General features: G+C 33.7%; 1 protein-coding gene across 1 annotated transcript in view; it reads right to left on the reverse strand.

The window, feature by feature from the left end:
- Positions 1-26117, reverse strand: part of nbas (NBAS subunit of NRZ tethering complex) — a 350427-nt gene that overhangs the window by 295360 nt on the left and 28950 nt on the right. Inside the window, 10 exon segments of the mRNA XM_056480954.1 lie at positions 1416-1553; positions 1647-1798; positions 3980-4105; positions 8347-8607; positions 19591-19680; positions 19682-19713; positions 19716-19784; positions 21812-21875; positions 24080-24208; positions 24373-24438. Coding sequence (XP_056336929.1) covers positions 1416-1553; positions 1647-1798; positions 3980-4105; positions 8347-8607; positions 19591-19680; positions 19682-19713; positions 19716-19784; positions 21812-21875; positions 24080-24208; positions 24373-24438 — 1127 coding nt within the window.

A 26117-nucleotide genomic window follows, 5' to 3' on the forward strand; every position in this document is an offset into this window, starting at 1 on the left:
TTTAATTTTATCCTGCACCTCTTCTTCTTGCTCTTTATCCATCTTCTGCTCTTTTTCTCACTTCCCATCTGTGCTGTCGACAATGATCTCTTCCATTGAATTTAACTTCCTGATGAGATTTATGAGAACATGCACTAGGGGTGGGTGACGTCCAACAACCAACTAGTGCATTAGTGAGGTAGACACTTGTTTTTCTTTTGTTTTAACATTACATTTTAGGGGTGGTTCTTTAATTAGCATGCTGAGAGCATGCTGCGCTTTAGCTCTCGGGCAGATTGCATGACAAAACTATTCGGGATAATTCAGTTTTGAAAAGTTATTAAAATGAGTTAAAAATAGGCCTTCTTTTAGACATGCCATGAAATCAAAATTGGAGTTGAGGAATTTTAGTAAATGTCTGCTGGTTTTAAAGTTAAACCATATGCTAATGGGTCCACCAATGTCTATTAAAGTATTGAAAGTAAAAAAGTTTGTTGTTTTGTTTTTGATTATTTTTTGGAGGGCAAAAGATAGCATGTTATTATGAGTATAAATATTTAACACAAACTAGATTTAGAACAAAAGGTACTGTGAGAAACAAAAAGGTTGCACTGCTTGTGTAGTTATTATTTAAAAATGTATCTATATATGGCATCATGGTGGCGCATTGGGTAGCATGATCGCCTCACAGCAAGAAGGTCGCTAGTTTAAGCCCCGGCTGGGTCAGTTGGCATTTCTGTGTGGAGTTTGCATGTTCTCCCCGTGTTCGCGTGGGTTTCCTCCATGTGCTCCGGTTTCCCCCACAGTCCAAAGACATGTGGTATAGGTGAATTGGGTAGGCTAAATTGTCCATAGTGTATGTGTGTGAATGGGTGTGTATGGATGTTTCCCAGTGATGGGTTGCAGCTGGAAAGGCATCCGCTGTGTAAAACACACGCTGAATAAGTTGAAGGTTCATTCCACTGTGGCGACCCCAGATTCATAAACGGACTAGGCCAAAAAGAAAATGAATGAAATAATGAATGAATGTAATTATTTTTCTGAAGTTTATTGACCTTATTCTAAAATGCGGAAGTGCGCTCGTTTTTGCGATTGTTTTATAACTTCCGATTCAGTCGCCTATGGAAGAAATTACTAGGAATAATAAACAGCAGAAAATGGTCAAACTACTTGCTCTACAAAGCATGTGTTTGCATGACTATACAGACAAAGTAGAATAATATAATCAGAAAATATCAGTTTGCAACCAAGCAGCAGAACGAGCAGTTTTTATTATCTAAAAATGAATGGAAGTGAATGAGACCGGAAGTCTCGAGCCAAAATAATTCAAATGGCTGCGCCCACTCATCCGCGGAGAATAAGATGAACAGTTAAGCTCAGCACTGACATCTAACTAACAATAGGTGAGTGTGTATAAATGGCAGAGAACAACCTACTTGCTAAAATCCACTTTCTTGAGGAGCTCCTGCCTCTTCTTGGACTCCCTCTCTTTTCTTTGCTCCAGCTCTTCCTCCATGGAGAGGAAGTCTTCGTACAGAGCATCATCCAAGTCCAAATCACCTGACAAGATGAATCTATGAAGATGAAGACATGTGCTGGTTAATATACAGTCAAAATGCAGTGATGTGATCAATGCTATTGTGCTTTATTATATGTATGTGACCCACCGCCCTTGGTCTTCTCTAGCACCGATAGCAATCAATGCTTCCAGGTCGGTTCCCTTCAGGCCATACTGCAGGAGCTCTTTGGCTGCATCCACATTCTCTGGAACCCTCTCCACACACTCATGCAGCACCCATGATCTCTTCTTGATCTTACTCTGAGGGGGAGAAAAGACTTTACATATGCTCATACTAAACAAGTTGTTTAAGTTGGTCAAAATAAAAGAACGTATAACTAGGGCCTCAAGTAAATTCAGTTTTTTCCTTCTTACTGCAAGTTGATTATGTGTCTAATCCTGGTTTATGTCTTCTCAAAGATGATTCTAATTTCTGTATATTAAAGAAGATAATGTTTGCTGGTTTTATAGCTGCAAAGAAGGCAATCATACAAAACTGGTTTACTCCGCACAACATTTTGGATTCACAGCCTCCTTAAAATAGTGACGTGTGAAGGTGCAATAGCACAAATTAATTTGGCTAAACCATTGATGGCAATGTTTTTCTTCCAACATTTTAGACTATATAAAGGAATGACCATATAAATGTTTTTTTTTTTTCTTCTCTTCTTTCAGATTGAAAAATTGTTGATGTGTCTGTTGCTCCCCCTTCCCCGTTTGTTTGTTTGTTTGTCTGTTAATCTAAAGACAATAAATTGCTGATCCAAAAAAAAAAAGAACGTATCACTAGGGAAACCCTTGTTGTCACACTGTAACAACAGATTTTTTGCTTTGATTTAAAAAAAGTGAGTAAACCCATTGTTTTGTAAGCAACAAGTTAACTACTTAAAAAAGTGAGTAAACCCATTGTTTTGTAAGCAACAAGTTAACTACTTAAAGTGAGTAAACCCATTGTAACTTGAAAATTTTAAGTTAATTTAACTTAACCTTTTTTAGAAATATTAATATAATATTTAATATTTTAAGGCAACAGGTTTACTCATTTATTTTAAAGTCAACTAATCATTTTTTTACAGTGTGATTACTCTAATTGAGTAGTGTTTTCTCGAGAATTGTACTTTACAAAGTAGTTCAAAAGATGTGTTTTTTACTTGAGTACATTTTTACACATGTGCATAATTATAAAAGATAAATAAATTCAATGGGTTTACTGAATTAAATTAAAATCGACTTGTAGCTTTTAAGGCAATGGATTTACTCACTTTTTAAAATAAAGTAACTAAATGATTTCTATAGTGCACATGTAAATAAATTAATAAATAAATAAATAGTAAGTAAATACGTAGAAAAAAAAATGCATATATAAAAAAAAATGACCCTGGACCACAAAAACTGTTTAAACCAATGAATATAAATAATATTTTTTATGCCAAAAATCATTGAAATATTAAGTAAACGTATAATTTCCAGTGAAGATACTTTCTAAATTTCCTACTTTAAATATAAAACATATTTTTTGATTAGTAATGTGCTTTGCTAAGCACTTCATTCAGATGTGATACAGAGGTGATTTTCTCTGTATTTTTTTAATCCTCAGTTTTCACATTTTTAAATAGTTTTGTCTCTACCAAATATTTTCCTATCAAAATTAAGTATATCAATGGAAAGCTTATTTATGTATACATTTCAATAAAAAAAGTGCTATGGTCCAGGGCCACAAATAAGTAAATATATGAAGAAAAATAAAAGTAAATACTTACTAATATTTAAACAAACACAAATCAAAAATGTATAACAGTATATAGAATTATAAATATTAAAAATATAAGCTAATAATAAATTAAAAAATAAAAATTAAACACATAAATAGAAAAAAACACAACAGAAAAATAAAACAAATATAAAAATAGAACAATAAATTATAAATACATGCCAGCCATAACCAAAACAAATAACCAACTACATGACAAATAAAAATGAATAAATAAATGCATGGAAAATAAATACATAAGGAAAACAATAAATGAATATGTAAATACATAGAAAAAGATTTAAATAAATTGAAACATGAATACATAGAGGGAATAATTAATTAAACTAATGAGTTTATTGAATGAATGCATGATAATATGCTAAATAAATAAATCACCCAATCAAAATTTGACTAATAACCCATCAGATTTTACATAATTTGTCTACAACAAGCATACAGTCCAAAAGATCAAAAGTTTAGATTGTTAAAATGGTTAAGAAAAATGATATTAATTGGATAAAAAAAAAGTTACAAATGAATCAAGTTTGCTTTAAAGTAAAAGAACAACAATAGTGCTTTGTCTTGACATTCTCAGTGGAGAAAAAAAACCCGCTTGTGACCCTTTACACAATTTTTTTTAAAGCAAAAAGATTTCATTTCAAGTGTTGTGCTTATAGAACCACCCTTACCAAGTAATCCTGGATGGAGGCGATGCTGACTGTAGATTTCCTCCACTGTCTCTGATAGACGAGATCTGAATCCAGCCCATACGCTTGAGCCAGAGAAAGAGCCTCTCCATACTCTTCATTATCAATCTGCCAACACACACACACGCACACTTTCATTAATGCTCCGTCTAAGTCTAAACCCCACAGAACTGTTATGGCCTGTTTATATTACAGCAATAAAGTAAATCTATAAGGAGCCGAGGTATCTCACGAAATGCTGTTTTGTTACTTTGAGGCTGACATCTATTACATGATGTTTCAAACGCCTGTCCAATTTCCTCCAACATTCATCTTCCTCTATCGCTTTCATTTCATACGGCATTCCTCTGGCGGTATTCAAGGAAGAAGTTTTAAAGGGAAGGGGGCTGAAGATGGGAGGGATGTGATGTCACTCACTATACAGTATGTAAACCACTGTGCTCATGAAAATTAATGAGCTTGTGATATTGGTAGGTAATTTGAAAATCTGGGCAATGCTGTCACGTTATGCAAATAATTATTCATGTGAAAATATTTTTCCTTAGTGGTTCTTTGGCTATTTTCAAAGCAAAAACTATATCTGAAAAAAAAACGATCACAATACATAGCTTAAATATTATTATTATTATTATTATTATTATTATTAATAAAACTTGTGTATCAAACCACATTTAGACAGAAATCCTGAAAACAAAAACATTTATTATTACATACATTAAATATTACCATATTACCCTAAAGGGTAAACTATTTTAATGACAAGTCACAAACTTATGGAGGACGAAACCTGCAAAAAACGATAATTAAAAATATGCAAAAAAAATAAGCGAGCGAATAAATCCATAGATCCCTGCATAAATAAAACAATAAATAAAAATATGCAAATAAATAAATATATACAAAAATCCACAAATCCCAGCATGAATAAATACATAATTAATTAATAGTGCGAGCTGATAAATAATTAAATAAATTACACGAATGTTGGAGGAATAAGAAAATGCTAAATAGAGTTGATTTTTCCCCCTTTCAAAAGTTTATTTATTTTTGAACATAATCCCGTATTTACTTTACCTCAGCTCAACATGCTAACCTGAGGCTGTCTATCAATCATTAGAAGGCGGTCTTTATGCCATCATTGATTGATCGGTAGAAAAATTTTGCATCCAATTTATTTGACTGGCTTCTGATGACTGACAGACATGCTCTCATTAGCATGTTAAACTGAGTAAAAGTAAATGTGGGATTACATTCAAGAATAAATAAACGTTTGAGGTAAAAGGGAGATGGGGGGCTTTCAGTTTAGCATTTTCTTATTTCCCCAGCACTATTAATTATTTGTATTTATTCATGCTGGGATTTGTGGATTTTTGTATATATTTATTTATTTGCATATTTTTATTTATTGTTTTATTTATGCAGGGATCTATGGATTTATTCGCTCGCTTATTTTTTTTGCATATTTTTAATTAATAAAAATATTTTATATTAAAAATAAAAAGTAAAAAAATAAATAAATAAATAAATAAAATAATAATAAATAAATAAAATAATATATATATATATATATATATATATATATATATATATATATATATATATATATATATATATATATATATGTATATATATATATATATATATATATAATATTTTATACAAAAAATAATTAACATATTTATATTATTTATATATGCAGGAATTTCTGGATGTGTATATATTTATTTATTTTCATTTATTTATTTATTGTTTCATTTATGCAGAAATGTATGGACTTTTTTTGTGCAGTTATTTATTTATTGTTTTTGCAGGTTTCGTCCTCCATACAAACCTACTGTTCCCTACATGGTTATTAATAAATTATAAAGAAAAAACAGAAAACAAAAAAGAAAAGAAAAAGGAGAAAAAGAAAAGCAAAGAAAAATAAGAAAGGAAAGCAACAAAAAAAGAAAAAAGAAATAAAAAGAAAAAGAAACTAAAAGAAAAGATAAAGAAGAAAGAAAAGAAAAAAGAGAAAGGAAAGGAAACAGAAAAAGGAAAGAAACAAGAAATGACAGGAAAAGGGAAAAGAAAAAAGAAAAGAAGAAAAAAAAGGAAAGAAAAACAAAAGAAAAAAGAAAAAGGAAAGAAAACTGAACAAGGAAAGAAAACAGGAAAAGACAGGAAAAGGGACAAGAAAAACAAAAGAAAAAAGAGGAAAGAAAAGATGAAAATGGAAAAGAAAAAAAAAAAAAAAAAGTAAAGTAAAAGTAAAGGAAAGAAGCACTTGATTCCTGTCCTTAAAATTTACTTTCCTCCTATCTTGGTCTCTTATTGGATGTAGTTTGTTGCTGATGTAATTTCCAATCAAAACAAAGTCCCAGACAGGTCCAGATATTTAGGCTGGTTAATATTTCACAGCCATCTGTGCTTCTCTGAGATTGTCTTTGATAATTCACGTTATTTGATTGTGCAACAATTTGCATCAGATTTCAGGGTTTGGTGACAGAAAATTGAGGGTAAATCATGCAGTGTGTAAACGGCATTAGCAGAAGCTGATATTCAGAAAAGATGATATCCTCAAGTAAACTCACAATCAATATTTCATATTTATTTCTTTGATAAGTAGCTGTGTAATAAGGTGGATAACATGCAGTCATAAGGTTGGTTTATATTTCTGCATTGAGGGATTGGTGCGACCTATGGCACCTGCCTTGTGTGTAGCTGTGCATTAATACTTCTGCATGCTGTTTGTGTTGCTCTGCAATAACACTTCTGAACCGCTAGATGGTAGAGAGGTTTTCATGTTCCTCTGTCTCGAATTTATTCGTGGGTGATTTGGTTTTTCTGAATGCTACCTTAATGTACAAGTAGGTCAAACTCGCTCATTCAGAGGTGAGAACCAGCAGACGTGCAGCAACTTTAATCATAAGGTAAACAAAATAAAAAACTCTGGAGCTCCTTCACGGGACTCGACACTTGTAAACACTCGTTCCATCTGGCTCACAGCTATGGAGCTAGTTTAATAACTTAAGTATTTCACACAAAAGACACGATGTACACATGGGTAGCCACGTGCATAACATTTTTAAGTTTCTAGCTTAATAAAGAAAAAATAAACTCAGAATCATTTAAAATGATTATTTATCCATTTATTGCCGAATGATAGGGTATATTTTATATTAGGCAACTAAAGCACAACCGTTGGCTGTTTGTGTTCATTACATATAATGTAAATTAAGTTTTTAGTCAGTGAAAGTCAGGGAATTTAACAGTTCTAGCTTAAAGCCTGCGCATCTCTTTCTCCGTTCGCCATGCTGGAGAGAAACAGTCTTCGCAAATGAAGCGCAGAGAGGGTGACATCGAATACAGCTCTCATCTGATTGGCTGATAGGTACGAGTTGCCTGCTTTTGCCAGGACATTCTCAAAAATACACACACGCATAACCAGGGGGAGTCGTCCGTGAAAGAGGATTTGCACATTCTCATTCAGGATGAACTCGCAAGTTTTAAACATTCAAATCTTTTTGTACAGTCTTATGCACTTGCAAATGGTGTTTTGCATTTGTGAAACGTATTTTCTGAATATGTATTTTTATTTTGTGCACCTGAATTGTTTTTGTGAATATGTATAAATATTTTACGCACATGAATTTGGCTACGCATGTGTACATCGTGTCTTTTGCATGAATTTATCTCTTTATCTAGTCTATTCTGTCTCCATACACAGCTCTCAGCACCGCCCACACTCGTCACAGCTACCAAGTCGACCAATTACAAAGCTTGTGCTACGCATTGTTGCGACGTGTAGTTACTGTACATTTTTTGAGGAGTGCGCATCAGCGTCTGCATCAGTCATGGAGAGGGCTATCTGACCACGCAAAGGCTGCGTCGGTCCATACGCATGCGCTTGACACAAAAGTATAAATCAGCCTATAGACCATTTCAATGTGGCCATGTCATTGGCTCATAAACATTTCCTGCTTGTTATCAAACTAATTAATAACTGTAACAAGAGGCAATTCAATCATAACTTAATGTTAAAACATCTATCATAACATTATTTATCAATATGTGGCTCTTTTTGGATTCTCGGAAGCTATAGAATTTAAAAATGTGAAACAGGAAGTCTGATGGGACCATTGTTTTGTTTACATCCCTCAAAATGGTCTATATGATCAATATACACTTCTGCTCCGAAGTTTACATACAGTACCTCATGCAGAAAAGGTCAAATCTTCTTAATTTTAACAAACCAAGCATTATATTTAGCATATTTAGCATCTTCGTTAACCATTTTGTCTATTCTCCAAGGGGTGTGTAAACTTGCGCACAGAAATATAATGACCATCCCTTCAGCAGTATCTCACCTTCCTCTGGTAGAGCTCCTCTGGTGTGGTGGATCTCAGGCTGACCAGCCGGTAGTTCTTGATAACGGTGCGTGGTCGTTTTCGGGGAGGGGCGAAGCGCTCCATCTCAGTCACATAGTACAGGCCCTGCTTCACATACCCGAAATAACGGGCCTTTGCCGAAGCTTCTTCATCCGAGTCAGAATCATCATCTCCATCATCCTCTTCACCAGTCACGCTGCTCTCCAGACGAGAGCGTTTATGGGCCAGCTTTACCTCACACTGAGAGGAGAGAGAGAGATCAACAGACAGAGATTAAGAAGATGTGCTTGGCCGATTCAAGGACAATAAAAAGTTACAAGAACTTTCTAGAATGACTTTTTCTGTAGAGCAAGATTGGATGATTTTGATTACCGAGTTTGGAAGTAGGGCTGGGCGGTATGACTTTGACTTTCGATATATTAAATAAGTATTAGGATTACTGTTAGAAAATAGAATATAAGCAGCATCTCTTGCAAGCTAAATTAAATGTTAAATGGTCATGATAAAAGTAGGGTTGTCATGATACTGGAATTCGGTACCAATCTATACTGAAATCAAATAAAAAAAATAAATCAATAAATTTTCCGCTAACATTTGAGCACTGTTGAGCTGGTTCTTAATGTAAACATTGTTGATTTGCCATAGAGTTCGCATGCTCAACAGAAATGACTGTGACTGGCCGCAAAGGTCATCAGTTCACCAAACTAACCACGGTTTACCAAGTGTAAACACAGACAATTCAAAAACATTTGCGAATCGCTCGTGTGTCAGCTTATAGACATGACTTTAAACACTCCTGTGTACCCGTTTCTGTGGTTACACTCAGTAAACAGCAGTAAGTTCGGTGAACTGATGATCTTCATGGCCAATCACAGTCTTTTCTGCTGAGCATGTAACCTCAACGGCATATCAGCCCCGTTTAAGAATGTTTTCAACAGTGCTCAAATGTTAGTGGGACATGGACGTTTTTAAAATTTCAGTACTGATTGGTAGAGAAATTCCAGTATAGTGACAACCCTAGTTAAAAGTAGAAAACGAATATAATTTTAAATGAAATGTGACGTACAAAATTAGAACTTGCATCTCCTGTGTGTGTACTGGTTTTAGTGGTTTACAATGACATGTGAAATTACATTGATAATAACATGGGTATGACATTGTTGTACCTCTATTATTGCTTACTTGTAATTCAAAACACTTCACAATCATACTTAATGGGGACATGTGAATTTTGCCACAGGTTACCTGTGAGGGGTGGGTTTAGGGGTAGGTGTGGGGGAGGGCTATAAATGTTTTTTTTTTTACTGTATAAAATACATTATGCCTACGTAGAATGCCTGTAATCCACCAATGCCAACGTGTATGACAGCTCTTTACTGTCAATATGTGATAACTTTGTTCATAAAAACATAAACCTTTTTTAGTTTTTTTCATCAACATAAATTTTCTTATTTATTAATTAATTTATTTATTCCATTTTTTGATTAAACTCAGTCATGCTGGCAGTTCATTCTACTGTGGCGACCACTTAAAATTAAGGGAAATAGCTGAAAAAAAAAGTAGGTGAGTGATGTTTGACACATCAAATTCAAAGATAAAAAAATCCTTTTCTTCAGCTTAGTCCCTTATTTATCAGGGGTTGCCACAGCGAAATGAACCACCAACTACTCTGGCATATGTTTTTATGCAGTTGATGATACAAAAAGATTAAAAAAATAAAAACAACTATTGTTACTAATAATCTGTCAAGCTTCTGAATATTAATAACATTATCTGCGCTCGTTCGAACTGATTTGCTGAAGTTAAAATGTGAATGGCACATGACTGCCTTTGAATTGCCACTGATCCTATTGAGGTAAAGTACTGTTTGCAAAATCTTAATGGGCAAATCATATTAGCAGCCAACAACAATCAAAGTACATCATTGTTTACGGTCAATTAAAAAGGACTAACGCTGTTTTGAGGTCATACTTGCATGCAATTTCAGACTGAATATATAAAAAAGTAGCATGCTAAACAATTTACAAACCGTGTCACAAGTTTTCAAAGAACAAATGTGCAAATATTGAACCAACTTGACCTCAATGCTGCTCCAGCCCAATACCAAATTAACCAGCAACAAAGAATATGTTTTACAGGAGACTTGCTTTCTGTTTTTTGCATATACAGTTGAAGTCAAAATTATAAGCGCCCCTGTATATTTAGGCAAGTTGGGGTAATTAGGCAGATGGTAGAGTGTACGGTAGAGTGGCCAGACAGAAGCTAATCCCCACCTGGAATTTACCAAAAGGCATCTAAAGGACTCTCAGACTATAAGAAACAAAATTCTCTGGTCTGATGAGACTAAAATTAAACACTTTGGAGTGAATGCCAGGAGTTACATTTAGAGAAAACCAGGCAGCGCTCATCACCAGGCTAATACCATCCCTACAGTGAAGCATGGTGGTGGCAGCATCATGCTGTGGGGATGTTTTTCAGCAGCAGGGACTGAAAGACTAGTTAGGATAGAGAGAAAGATGAATGCAGCAATGTACAGAGACATCCTGAATGAAATCCTGCTTCAGAGTGCTCTTGACCTCAGACTGGGGTGACGGACAATGACCCAAAGCACACCACCAAAATATCAATGGAGTGGCCTCACAACAATTCTGTGATTGTCCTTGAGTGGCCCAGCCAGAGACCATATCTAAATTCTATCAAAGATCTCTGGAGAGATCTGAAAATGGCTGTACACCGTCGATTCCCATTCAACCTGATAGAGCTTGAGAGGCACTGCAAAGAGGAATGGGCAAAAATTCCCAAAGACAGGTGTGCCAAGCTTGTGGCATCATATTCAAAAAGACTTGAGGCTATAATTGCTGCCAAAGGTGCATTAACAAAGTATTGAGCAAAGGCTGTGAAAACTTATGTACATGTGATTTTACAGGTTTTTTATTTTTAATACATTTTCAACAATTTAAAAAAATCTTTTTTCTCATTGTCATTATGGGGTATTGTGTGTAGAATGTTGAGGAAATAAATTAATTTAATCCATTTTCGAATAAGGCTGTAACATAAATAAAGGTGGAAAAAGTGAAGCGCTATGAATACTTTCCAGATGCTCTGTAAAGAAATAGTATTAACCAGATTAAAACATTAAAATAAAAAATAAATAAACAAAAACAGCAAGGTGAATTTGTGTTGGTTATGTATTTTGGTTTCGCTTTGTTTTCGATTAATCGCCCAGCCCTGCTTAGAAGACTAACAAACACAGTGTCCTGCGGAAACAAACACTTTCCTGGCAGTACCTGTTTGTTTCTCTCCTTCTCACACACTGAAAAACCTATCAAACAAACTTCACACAGTCGACACCGCAGCTGTGTGCTGCATTTCCCTACGGAGTGAGGAAACCGTCAACTGAACATACAGCCAGAATAAAAACCGACATCTCTCTCATGTTCTCACTCTCCATCTTTTCCATCCCTCTGTACTTCCCTCCAGGTTCACATCTCTCTAGTTGTGAGAGCTTTACATCAGTGCAAAGCAGAAAAAAAAAAAAAATGACCAAACAATGAGGTGGAGATAGAAGAGATGAGCTTATGTCTTTCTTTTTTCCTTTTCTGAGGAAGAGGAGTAGTAAATTACTTTTATGATGGCCTGAAGATAGAGATGGTGTCTCAATAACACAACTTCCTTTACTATAGTAATCACTGTCATCAGCGGCTACGAATGAAAGACAACCTTCTGGAAGGGAAATTACATTACATTATATAATGCCATATTATATTATAGACAGCTGCTTAATTCTTGGGGAAATCCTCATACTTGTTTCAGTATTATTTAATGGATTTAAAGATAAAATGATCAGAAGAGATTTTAAAAGTCTTTTTAGTCACTTTTGATTGTGTTTGCTAGATAAATGATACAGATATTAAATTATACTGTGTTATATTATATAATGTATAAATCCTTTATATACGTTTTAATTTATAATACAGCATGTTGTCTGCAATATTTTCTAAATATAAAAGGTAAGAGATTATATATTTTAAATGTGACTTGTCTGGATTGTCCTTTTTGTTCAATTTAATGTATCATTGTGAGATAAAAATTGTAATATTATATTGCATCAGTGTTAGGTGTTTTGTGTTACAAATTAACTTGTAAAGAAATCATTTATACACTGGAAAAAGTAACGTGAAGAATTACTTTTCATTTTTAGGTCATTTAATTATGATTACCAATAATGCACTTGCAGCAAATGATGTACATAAAATCAACAGCTCAGAGAAATTGTATTGTTTGTTATACAACAAACATCTTTTGCTGACTAATTCCATTTTTCAACTGAAGGTTACATTTATCAACAAAACTGCACATGCTTACGAAAAATGAAATGAGAAAGAAATTTATTAATGGCAATATATTTAAATGAATATATTTAAATAAATAATTGCATTTTGTTATTCATATATTTAGCATAATTGCATTTTTCAACTAAAGAATGTAAAATTCATTTGTTAATTGTACATGCTTATTAATATTAATTTAAACTTGAGTGTTCAGATTCGATCACGTGATCGGAAATTGGGCCCAATTATGGCAACATTGCCATAACAAACCGTGAGATATGTAAACTTGCACTAAGGTCTAAAAGTGTAAAATTTAGGTTATTTATTACTTGGTTGTTCAAGCTACCTCTCAGAAGTGCTCTGTTTGTTAATGGAATTGTTGAATGTTAAAATAAGGTGAATTAAATAAAAAATAAGGAACATCCTGGAACGGTTTCTTCGCTCTTCTTCATTCTTTTTTTGTGTATTATAGAAGTATCGGATTGGGTTTCCGTATCAGTAGATACTTGAAATCAAATGACTCTGACTCGAGGACAGAAAAACAACTCTAGTCAAAACAAACTTTGACTGATTAACCTGTTCAGCACTAATACAATAAACCTACCGATCCTGGAGTCTGACTTTTAAGATTTATATTGCAATTCAGATTTTTTGTCAAGAATTGTTAAAAAGCATAATAATTTTGGAGAATTGTTACCCTTCCGAGGCAGAAACAAGCTTCCATTAGAAGCCCATGACAAATCTCACCACATCTTTAAATGATGAAAATCAATAATTTATTTTTTTTTCTATTCTGATTCAAGCTTAATGAACTCTTAGTTCACTTTCACCATCAAGACTAAAGACTTTTAGTGCAGGTAGTCTCGTCACTACGTTTCCATTACTCTACAGTTGCACAAACTGAAATTATGAATTGAGAATATTTCCAATGGAAATGTTTAATTAGCAAAAACTGCCAGTCTCTCTCACACACACAAACTTCAGACTAACAACGAGAGTTTTTCAGGCAATTTGAAAAAGCAATTGTTTCGCAAAACGGCAATAAAAAGTTCTGCTATGAAAGTAGCTGCACTGTAAAAAATGTAATGACAAAAAGTCAACAAAACAATTTTTTTTTTACATTCTTATTTTAATATAATAACATTTTTAAAGTTATGCCAAGTTTAACTTAATTTTTGTAGTCTGTTTGATTGATGTAAGTTGAGATGACTAGAAAAGTTAATTTGACTCAACTACTGCAAAAAATGTAAGGCAGAAAGAATATTTTTACAGTGTAGATTTGATACATGCAGATTTTGATACCAGGAAATCAATGACAAAATTGTCAAATGTGTTGTGCTTAACATGAAGCCAGTGAACAATCTATAAATACATGTATATTTGCAGTATGTTGCTGGATGGATCACAAAAAAGCTGAATACTTTTTGTATTCTGTATAAAACTGAATACAGTTTTGTGGTTTGAGATTCACAAAACCTCACGTTTCATTTGTTGTGCTTCTTTGTCTATGGTTACATCAATTTCTAACTGATAATCTATTTAAAGACATCAATTTATTAGCACATTTGCATTTGTCATTTGAATTTAAAAGAAAACATTTCTTAGTGTTAGGTCTCGTTACCATAGTGACATGTTCTGAGAAAAGAACGCATTCCAAAAGTGTACCTAAAGCCCTGCATCATAGGAGAACCTCTTGTGGGTTTGTTGTAGTGGAGTAGTACAGGTGTGTCTTTGGCTGTTCAGTGTTTAAATACTTGCGCTCCTAGTGTTTCGAGACTGTCTCAGCGATTAAACATCTGCCTGTTTGAGTGATTCACGGTGCAAGACCGAAATCCTCATCCTATTCCAGCTTACAAACCCCAAGTTTTTGGTGAAAGTCCAAAACTTTGTACCAATTTATATCATGGTTGAACAGCATTGCGATCTCCTCACAACGGCTGTCAAAATGGAGGAAGGCGGAGTTAGAATGAAGATTGAGTTCTCCCAGAGCCAGAAACAAATGCAGCAGCTCCAAGAAAGGCCTAGAAATGGCACTAATAGTGAGTCCTATTTACATTGTGATATGAATATCCAGTGTTTTCCTGGGATAATAATGTACTTACTATTAAAAATAATGTTTGAAGAGTGTAAATGTTTGTACAGTATAATAGACATCTGGTTGAACTGCTGTTTTAGTGAATAACTCGGTTAACAAATTCCAGTAAAATCTAAAGTAACTTACTGTAAATCAATTACAGCAAAAATACTGTATCTATATTTACAGCACCACTTGTCTTATGGTATACAGTTGAAGTCAGAATTATTAGCAACCCTGAATTATTAGCCCCCGTTTATTTTTTCCCCCAGTTTCGGCTTAACGGAGAGAAGATTTTTTTCAACACATTTCTAAACATAATAGTTTTAATAACTCATTCCTAATAACTGATTTATTTTATCTTTGCCATGATGACAGTAAATAATATTTTACTAGATATTTTTCACGACACTTCTATACAGCTTAAAGTGACATTTTAAGGCTTAACTAGGTTAATTAGGTTAACTAGGCAGGTTATTGTATAATGATGGTTTGTTCTGTAGACAGTCGGGAAAAAAAATTGCTTAAAGGGGCAAATTATTTTGACCATAAAATAAGACTTTCTCCAGAAGAATAAATATTATCAGACATACTGTGAAAATTTACTTGCTCTGTTAAACAGCACTTGAGAAATATTTAAAAAAGAAAAAAAATTAAAAGGGGGGCTAATAATTCTGACTTCAACTGTATATATTTACAGAATTGTATGTTTATCTTTACTGTAATAGTCATTTTCATAAAGCAACTTTTAAAACACATTAACATACTGCATAAATGTAGTACAGTAAAATACGATTCATATTACAGTTAAATACTGTGTAATTTACACAAATTGTTAATAGTGAGGTTATTGCAGCATGTACATGTAATAATAACTCCTGGAATTACTAGTTGATATTTCTGATATTATTTCATCAGTAGGCTAATCACTGTGCTACACAGTTAATGAATAGCAGAAACGGAATATGCTTAAATAGTGAATGCTAAATATTAGTCTATTATTAGGCTATTATTGTATTCAAGTGCATCTTTATGAAACATTTAGTGTAAAATTATGTTGTATCTCATTTTCAGCTTTTCTGATACAACTTTAGTCTAAAATCCTTTAGTAAAATTAAGAATTCACTTTTCTATTTTAAAAAGTGCACTGAACATGTAGTTTTTATATCGTTTGGTGCATTCAGCATTTGTGCAACCAGTTTTATATAATATGAAAATAATAAATAGTTATATTATTACAACCAATTACAATAAATAATAATAAAATACAAAAAAAGAAAAATTTCATGGCTAAAGTATGTTTAAATCTTGTAAATTTGTGGTAATCTTGGTTTAGCTACAATAACTTTTTAAAATGTTTATGAATTAAAGTTTTTGTGTTTGGTGAATGTTCATTTTAATTTCTTCTCAAATTACAGTGGACAAGTGTGTAAAGATGTGCAATCATTTCTCTTTTAACAGATGAGAAAGTGAACGAAAAGAGAAAGAAGAAAAAGAGCAAGGCTGCTTCTTTCATCAGAGCTGCTCTACGATGGTTCTGCTTCTCTCCTCGTGATGAACCGTTCACACTTTCCTCCTCTGATGGTAAATGATGGTTTTTGCATCTAGAAATTTTCTAGACTATAATGTTATGAATAAACTGTATTTTACACCTCCTAATAGAATATATTAACGTCTCCTTAAAAACAACTGTGTATTATGTGCAAACTGCTATCATTTATCTTTTAACAGATTATGAGATCTATGAGGTGATTGTGAAAGAGGAAGACGTGAAAGAGATAATGCAGAAGGAGGAGGTGGTGGAGAAAGAGAAGGTGATGGAAGAGGAGGAGGTGATGGTGGAAAATGAGAAAGATACCACAAAGGAAGAGAAGACAAATGAGGAGGAAGAAAAGAAAAGTGGGGAGGAGAAGGTGGTGGAGAAGGAGGAGGTGGTGATGAAAGAGGAGACGGTGGTGGTGCAGAAAAAGAAAAGAAAGAAAGATACCAGCACCCCGACTGTCGAGGAGGAGTTTTTGAAGAGAAAAATTAGGAGGAGGAGGAAGGAGAAGAGCTTGAAGGAACACGTCGCCAGAAAGATATCGGTGGCAAAGTTTCTGATTGAGCAAATAAAGGACGAGGAGGACAAGATGAAAGCTGAGAAGGAGAAAAATGAGGAGGAGAACATGGAGAAAGAGAAAGTGAAGAAGAGGAGGAGGAGAGACGGCCAAGGAAAAACTGCAGGGTGGAAGAAGAGACGAAAGAAAAGGAAAGTGAGGAGGTGGAGAATCACATGGAGGAGAAAGAGCAAATGAATGACATTGAAAAGGAGGCAGAGGAGAAGGTTAAGAAAAGGAGAAGGAGGAGACGGCCAAGAAAAAACTGCAGTGTGGAAGAGGGAGATGGAAGGAAAGGAAAGTGAGGAGATCGAGGAGCACATGGAGGAGAAAGAGACAATAAATGAAAGGAAGGAGGAGGAGGAGGTGAAGAAGAAGAGGAGGAGGAGGAGAACAAGAAAAAGTAACATTTTGGTTGAATAAAACCATTATATTGGGGGTGGAGGACACTTTAAAAATTCAATAAAGTTGTGTTGAACAAAAAAAAAACAATATGTTGTGTTTCTCTGCTTAATTGTCTGTTTCAAAAGTGTTAAGTTTTGTGTCTGGTGTTGTGTTGACCATTATTCCCTTCTTTCTAAAAAACATAAGTCTTAAATATTATTGTCACCTGAGAGAGGTGATACTGTTGTGCGTTTAACATTCAGCTATTTTACAAAGGTTGTCAAAAGTTTAGACTACAGTTTTCAATATTAAAGCATTTTACTTGAATCACTATTATTCTTTTGTAACAGATATGGTTAATGTCCCCATAATTAATTTTCAATGTGAATATGGACTTTTTTCTTAAAAGTTATTAGATTTTAGCACCTTGTAGGTTTTTTTTAGTTTGAGTATAATAAGTTTGGTTGAAACTGTGGGTAAATTCTATATGCTACATTAGAGTTACTTTTTAGAAACTGCCCAATGAATTGAAGAACAGAGGGTGAGCATAACATGTTCTGTGCTGAAAATATCAGCTTTCTGTGTACTAAGCCCTCTGCTCACTAAAACTGATTTAACACTTATAAAATGAAAGTTTGACGACTTAATTGTTTTTGCAATATATATAAGCCTGTTAGCATCACAGAATGAAGTAATGGTGACTTTATCTTACTTTGTTCTCAGAAACTCAGAATCCATTTACACAACACCTTCAGCCAAAAAATAGGAAACTTACTATGTGTCTAGCTGTTTGTTTAAATGACAATAGGGCTTTACTCTGGGTTATTGGTATTCTCTGATTTTAACCCAGGGTAAAGTCATGTTTCAAACCTGTAAATTGTTAGTGGTATTAGCACTGCATTTACAAAAGGCTATGAACCCTTTGCGTTTGCACATAACAACATGTATATCGCATCTAAAATATATTTTTTTACAGTTTAACTGTGCATACTGCATATATACAAATACACACATGCATGTATATATTTTAGAAAATTTATATTTATAGTTAGATTAAATATAAATGCAAAATTGTGTGGTATAGTTTTGTTTCCATGTAGCGTGTATCACATATACAAACAAAGATATAATCCACCACATATATAAATGTCAAAACCAGGGATGTCCAGATACCATCACGTGATCAGAAATCAGGCCTGATCAAGCTTTTAGACTCGATCGGAAGCAGACGTTACCTCCTGATCAGGACTGTTTAAACACAGTCAAAGTAGAACACGGAAGCAGCTTGAAGTGGAAAGCGCGTGGATGTCTGCGATCTGGAGGTATTATAAAGTTGATGACAACATTGCCATAGCAACCATGAGATATGTAACTTGGGATTGCCTGCCAGGTATTTTAAGTGTTGATTTTTTTTTTTAATATTTACTGTTGCACTAAAATCCAAAAGTGTAGAATTATGTTATTTTATTACCTTGGTTGTTCAAGCTACCTCACAGAAGTGCTCTGTGTTGAACGTTAAATAAGGTGAATTAAATTAAAAAAATAAGGAACATCCTGTTTCTTTGCTCTTCTTTATTCTTTTTAATGTATTATAGAAGTTTCAAATCGGGTCTCGGTATTAGTAGATACTTTAAAATCAAATGACTCGAACATCGAGGGCAGAAAAACCTGGGGATTTTGGGACATCCCTAGTTTGGTATGTATGAAATATGGTATCATTACTTTTGAAATGATTTATGCTTTGACACATAAAATAATAGCATTAATCTAAGTATTTTTTTTAAATAAAGCTAAAAAATCCAAGTTTTGACTCAAATTTTAAGGATTAAAAGAATTAAAATTCTATTGTCTGTGCTTTGAGTTTGAGTAATTTTAATTAGTATCAAGTATCAAAGTAATTAAACTAATTTCAATAACTTCTCAATGAAAGTAATTTGAAAAGTACAAAAGAATTACAAAGAAAAGTAATTAAATTACAGTTTTAATTATGTAATTACTAATTATGTTACATTACATTATATTATGTTATATATTTTATTATTTTAAATTGTGATTTTGGATAAAATCACTAAACGAATGAATAAATATATAGATAGGTAAATAAATAAATAAATAAATAAATTAAATAAATAAATAAATAAATAAATAAATAAATAATGCAAAGCTGGTTGTTAGTGTAAAAACCATGCTATGTGTGATTTTAGATTTTATTATTGTTCGGTTGTGTGTGGTTTTATAATGTATATGTGTGATTGTGTGTAATTTTATAATGCTCTAATTTTCAGCAAAATCCTAATGAACGAATATAAATATTGAATAGTCAACATAAAATACAAACCTCCAAACTGAGGAAGCCCCCGTCATGGGCTGATGTGACTCGCGGTGAGGGCTCAAACCACTCGCAGGACTTGCCAAGTAGGTTTTTGAGCTGTCCGCACAGAAGACACGGTTAGAGCTCCAGACAACGGGCTAAAATCAAAGCAGTCTCACTCCACCAACTCACATCTAGCAGAGACTGGTACTGCTCCTTATCTGAGGGCAGAACAAACAATCAGAACATCTCAATCTTCCAAACTCACTCCTCTAATGGCATTAAGAGGTTTTTTATTTTTTAATAATTCAGAGTCACTACACAAAACATTGATTTCTACATTTTTAAAGTTTGAAAAAAAATTGGTATTTTCTAAAAATATTATTACATATCTGCAACCCAAGTACTGGGAAACACCCACACACTCTCATTTACACACATACACTACGGACAATTTAGTTAATTCAATTCACTTATACCACATGTCTTTGGACTGTGGTGGAAACCAAGCACCCAGAGTAAACCCACATGAGCAAGAGAGAACATGCAAACTCCACACAGAAACGCCAACTGGTCCAGCAGGGACTCGAACCAGTGACCTTTTTGCTGTGAGGAGACAGTGGTAACCACTAAGCCACATAATTATCATTTTTTGTCTCCTTAATTTTTATTATGTATATAAAGATAGAAGAATATGTAGAATGAAACTTGATTTTACCCATCTGGAGTTGATTGGTGTGTTAGATCACTGTTATTTGTGTCATTTATAGTGTAAAAATATTAGTTGCGTGTCTGAAGCATGACACATTTTAATATCATCTTATGCAAACAAAAATTAATTCGTTTTAATCAAATTAAAATCAGTGTTGGATCACTGTTACTTATACCAGTGTTTCTCAACCACTGTTCCTGGAGGACCACCACCTCTGCACATATTCCGTGCCTCCCTAACCAAACACACCTGATTCAGATCATCAACTCATTAGCAGTGACTGAAAGACCTGTAATGGTTGTGACAGACCAGGGTTTCTGTAGGTTTCACCAACTCACATTTAAGACTATTTCAGACCTAGAGTGAAGAATAACATTTCAGACTTCTAAAAAGCTAAACACTAAGGATTTTTAAAAATTGGCCTTGCAGAGAAAAAAAATCTAATTAGTTATTCTTTGGCCACATATCTGAAATAATGCATCAAAACAAGCAGACCTGTACACATACGTTTTTTAACAATAGTTGAAAAAAAAACTCTTTAAAAGCTAAATGTATGCAAAACAGACTGTTATAATATTAGATTTGCTAAATGTGGAGATGTATTATTGGTGATTGCATGTGTGTGGATCAATTGGGTAGCTTCACATAAACAAAGGAAGACCCATTTAAATGATTTAAGACCTACAAGACAATATTTCAGTGAATTTGAGACTTTTTAAGGGCTAAAAGTTTTGAAATTTAAGACATTTTAAGACCCGCGGACACACTGCAGACAAAGGAGACACCTAAAACATGCAGTTTGTGTGGTCCTCCAGGAAAATGGTTGAGAAACACTGATTTATACGGTCTAAATAATATTATTTACATGTCAGAAAACATTAAACCGTTTAATATTATTTCATGCAAAAAAAATATTAATTTTAATTAAATTATATTTATTTTATTTTATTGAAATTAAATTTTAAAAATACTAAAAAAAAAATCATTTCAAATTGAAAATCTAAAAACAATTTGAATTAATTCAGTGTCCTATTTTTTCATATATATAAAGAAAAAGAGAATATGTCAAATAAAACTGTATTTTTCCATTGGGAATTGATTGGAGTGCTGAATCGCTGTTATTTGCTAACAGATACACCTAACATAAGTGACATTGCAGAATTATAATTTTAAGCAAACATAACAAGGGCACAAGAATAAAAAAAAACTGAATTTAATAAATTAAACATTTTCACAGACATTCATTCATTTAAAAGTCACTATTCAATGTCTAAATGTGACAGCTGATTTAAAGCCATCGTTTTCAAAGAATAAAGCACAAACCGAGAACAAGCTTTATGAAAACGTGTGATCTAAACCCACAATCAAAATGTCACTATCTGAATTGAACGCCTCTCCACGAAGACACAAGACGCAGCGCTTTATTAAAGCATTCTTCTGCCTCCCACCGCCTCTGTCTGGACTCACTACATAATTAATAGCACTAGGTATGAGTAGGAGTAGATACACGGTTTGAAAGGTTGAGGGTCCAGCTACCTTTTATCTTCTTTCTCTTCTCCAGTGAAGTCTTCCAGTCTGGGTTGATCTCGTCAAAGCCCGGCTGAATGAAAAGGAAAGCAAAAGAGAGGGTAAAAGAGGATTGCTGGGGGTGTTTTTATCTGAAGTGTATCAAAACACATGCCGAACACAAAATTGTGGGTAAATCAGTGGAATGGAGCAGTGTGATATCGCAAGTCTGAGCTTCAGGTGGCACAAAGAGAGAAATAGACGCACAAGCATGTATAGACAAGAACAAACAAATCATTTTATGACATATTGTTAAAAGGTACGTTCATTTCTAGCTGTGCCCTAGGAAGCCATATTAAAGCTTTTCCGTATTTTGCGTTCTACAAGCTATTTGCTCAGTTATACACTATTAAAAATAATAATAATCAAGGTCTGATAACATTGCTTTCATCACTGTACATAATGCTCTGTTCTAGGGCTGGGCTGAGTCGGTATGAAGTTTTGATATGAAGCGCTATAGTTTTATTAAAATGTGGCTGCTGAGCGCACGCCTTGGAAGGAATGCCAAAAGCTTAGGGTTATTTCAAATTGAGGTGACTATCATCATCTATCCATTATCCAATCATCCTCTGAGAAAACAGTTGATGGTCGTGCGAGCACAAAGCGCATTGAAAATGGTGAAGGAATCTACTCTCGCTCGCATCGCTCTTCACCTGCTTTTAGAAGCAATATGTGAACGAACTCACACAAAAATGACACACACCAAAATGAGTGCCGTAACAAGCAAGTGAGGGGATTGTAAATAAAAATGTAAGGATGTCACCAAAGTGGCTTTTGGTTTCTTTTCTTGTGCATCCCAGCCACTAGCACCCCATCCGAAAGATTTGTTAGCACAGGGGTTAATGTAGTCATTCAGCTTCACAATTTGTAATGTTCAGTATGGATTTGAATAATCATGGTTGGTTCCTTTACTTGAAGCACAGATTTAATTATTATTATATCTTGTTGTGTTTACAGAGTTTGAGATTTACTGTATCATTATTCTTGTTATTGACACCTTAAAGTTGCTTTGATTGTTCAGCGTTTACACTATCTATGCACAAGTTTAAGAATCTCTTTAACACTTTTGTTTATTTTATTATAAGAGACGAGATATTTTTGTTTCTTTTATTTTTGACTATTAAAACTATTCGCCTTAGTAATGTTGGTAAGTTACAATAAAGTGCTTAAATAAATAAAAAAACCCAATATTCCTTAATGGATTGTAAAAAAAAAAAAAAATTCAATAATTATCTATACCAAATAGTATGAAACACTATATCATGATAATTTTTTCTGCTGTACCGCCTAGCCCTACTGGGTTCCACACAACTCCTTTATCTTAATCATTTTTACAAATTTAAGGGGATGGAACATAAAACAAACAAGTTGTCCCTCACAAAAAAAAAAAATTAACAATTGTGTCATTTCAACTTATTTTTTAAAAAGTAGTTTAAATAACCACCAAGAGTCATTTTTTAGTAAATGTCAGACAAAAATATTTTCTTTTGGATTTTTTTCCTTTTATTTATTTATTTTTTTTTCAGAAAAAGAAGTGAGAATAACAAACGTTTTCATTTGTTGTGGCTGAAAAATCAAGGTTATTTCTCCAAATATTGATTTCCAGGTTGGTATTGTGTTGTCCAAAAATGAAAAATAAACTTGTCTGAAAACAAACATGTTTTGTTATTTAGATAGACGGACGATTGAATTTTTGTTTTATTGCTATTGGTTACCTGATGCAGTCCCATGTAACAGTGAAATACCTCAGAAGAGGATGGATTATTTAATGTTTTTGATTGAAGATTTCTACAAAGTAATGTGAATAGATAAATCATTTCCATTTATTATTAACAACTGCAAAGCTGCATAAAAATATGCAATGTAAAAATTTATTTCCTGGTGATGTTAATATGCAGAGACAGCTATAGGGACAACCATAGGCCAGCCGACGCACAGTGATTGCCCTGCAAAGTGTAAACATTGCGGTGATTTTAAAAGACCATTTTATTTAAGAACCCGACCAGCCCTGCACAGCAACACTGACTCAACCAATGGTCTGAGTTTGAGGGTGGGGCTATTTATCTGATTGCTTGACCAATGGCAGGTAAGCAGAGTGTATGTGAAACCTTATCTTTGCTATCCAATCGATGAAAAAATAATAGCGCAGGAAAATACTTCAGTTTTAGGTCTCTGAAATGGAACACACAAACATAAACACACTCTCTCTCACAAACACACACACACAGATTTTATTACTTGCTCCTCTTGTTTCCAGCTGCCTCTCAGTTTGAATGATGGAATATCCCAGAGACTGAGACTGCCAGAGAAGTGGATCACAGCCAGAATGGTGCCATCAGGAGACAGACTCATTCTGAACACGCCATCCTGAATAAACATACACGTTCAATTAGGCATTACACTGTTTATTCAGAGTTCTTAGAAGAATGAAATTGAGCTTTAGCTTTTCGATGCCGTCATGCTGGCACAGAGAGACATGACAAAAAAAGAAACAAAGAAAAATCACCAAAAACATCACCAAAGTGATTCACCTGTTCACTGTTATGTCTGGAGAAAAGTCGAAAGCTGGGCATCTTGAAGAATCCTCGTCTCTGAGACTAAATTTAAAAAAAGAAAAAACAAAAGTAGATGATGAGTCATAATTTCCATAATAAATTTGTCAGATGCTTTTGCATACAAAAATGGTTATATTTTGACTCATGCCTCCTAATAAGTTAATGTTAGACTACATCACCAAGAACTAGGAACAAGCCAGCTACCAGTTATACTATTAGTCATACTATTTAATCAAGTGTGTAATAGTTATCATGTAACTTGGCATTACCAAGACAACAAAACCTGTCATAAATCTGTCATAAACATGCTGCATTTGTCATAAATGTCAATTAATATTGATGAAACTCTTAAAAAAATTTGACAGAGAAATGACACTTTTAATGAGACATTTTAATGACAAATACAGTGTGTTTGGTGCGATGTGTTGCTATTTTCAGACCAGCGCACAGTAATTTTCCCGATTTGCACCACGTTGTTTAAATAGCAAATCCATTTGCACTGCTTTGTGGACTCATGGGTGTGTCGGACTATAAAAGAGGTGTGTTGAGGCGTATTGTTGGTTCATTTGTTATTTTGAGAAACTAAAAACTGGAAGCAGGTCTAAAGTCCAGCGCAGAGCCCATTAGTTGTGTGCCTTAAACACTTACACATTGCTTAATCGACACAGGATGTACAGCAATACACAAATATCTTTACAAATGAAAAAGAATTAAAGGATTAAAATGTTACAAAAATGATTATTTTCTACATAAATTAAAAATCCACTGCCTGCATGCCTTCATCTCTGTGTTCATTTCTGTATTATCATTATTAGCAGTATTATTTATTATATGCATATTTATATTTGTTTTATTAAAAACAATCTAAGATTTGTCCACCTGTCAGGTTTTGGACCATATGGGGCATAGGACCTGTGTTTGGATAGAACTCAGTTTTTTAACCACACTTTGTTATTATTGTTCATTTATTCGTTTTATGGCAATTAGAACTGAATTTAGACAAATCTTTGCACCTAACAAACAAAATTAATTATGTAGGATAATGGATGTCTTCAGTGGAGTGCTTACAACATCGTTTCCTTACTCCACAGATGAGAGAAAGAGAAAGTAAAGAGGCTGAATGGAGGAGGCTCAGTCTTTATCCTCGAGCTGCAGATGCTCTGATTGAACTGTTTTCTCACTAGTGAAGCATTCAGTTTTTCCACTTACAAAGTCCTGACAAGCAAATAGCAAATGCGCCATTGGCGTGAATGCAACTGACTCTTAAAGGGAATGGGAGATGAGACTCTGATTGGTTTATACCCATAATCACATTAAGAGAATAGCGTATTTTTCTGTCCTTAAAAAAGCAAAGTGGATTCGCACATGCTCTTAATGCTTTTGCGCAATGCACTTTAAACTGCGCCTAGATTAAAATAGAGCCCATAATGACAATTGTCATAATCATGGATAAAATCTTATTCACATTTAAGATGTGTCATGTTAACATTATAAAGGTTTAAAGAGACTTATGAACACCACTTAAAGTAAAGCGTTACCAAAAATACTTCAAATCAAGCAGACATTTCTGGAACTTCACGCATACAATGTATAATGACAATCAACTTAATTTATAAATGAATCAGCCATTTTGAACAAATAAGTTGAACGAATTATTCAATTAATCATTCATTTAGGCATCTTATTTTTTGCCAATACGCACTCCAACTCACAGCTAATCA

Source organism: Danio aesculapii, chromosome 20 (genome assembly GCF_903798145.1).
Source record: "Danio aesculapii chromosome 20, fDanAes4.1, whole genome shotgun sequence".
Taxonomy (NCBI): Eukaryota; Metazoa; Chordata; class Actinopteri; order Cypriniformes; family Danionidae; genus Danio; species Danio aesculapii.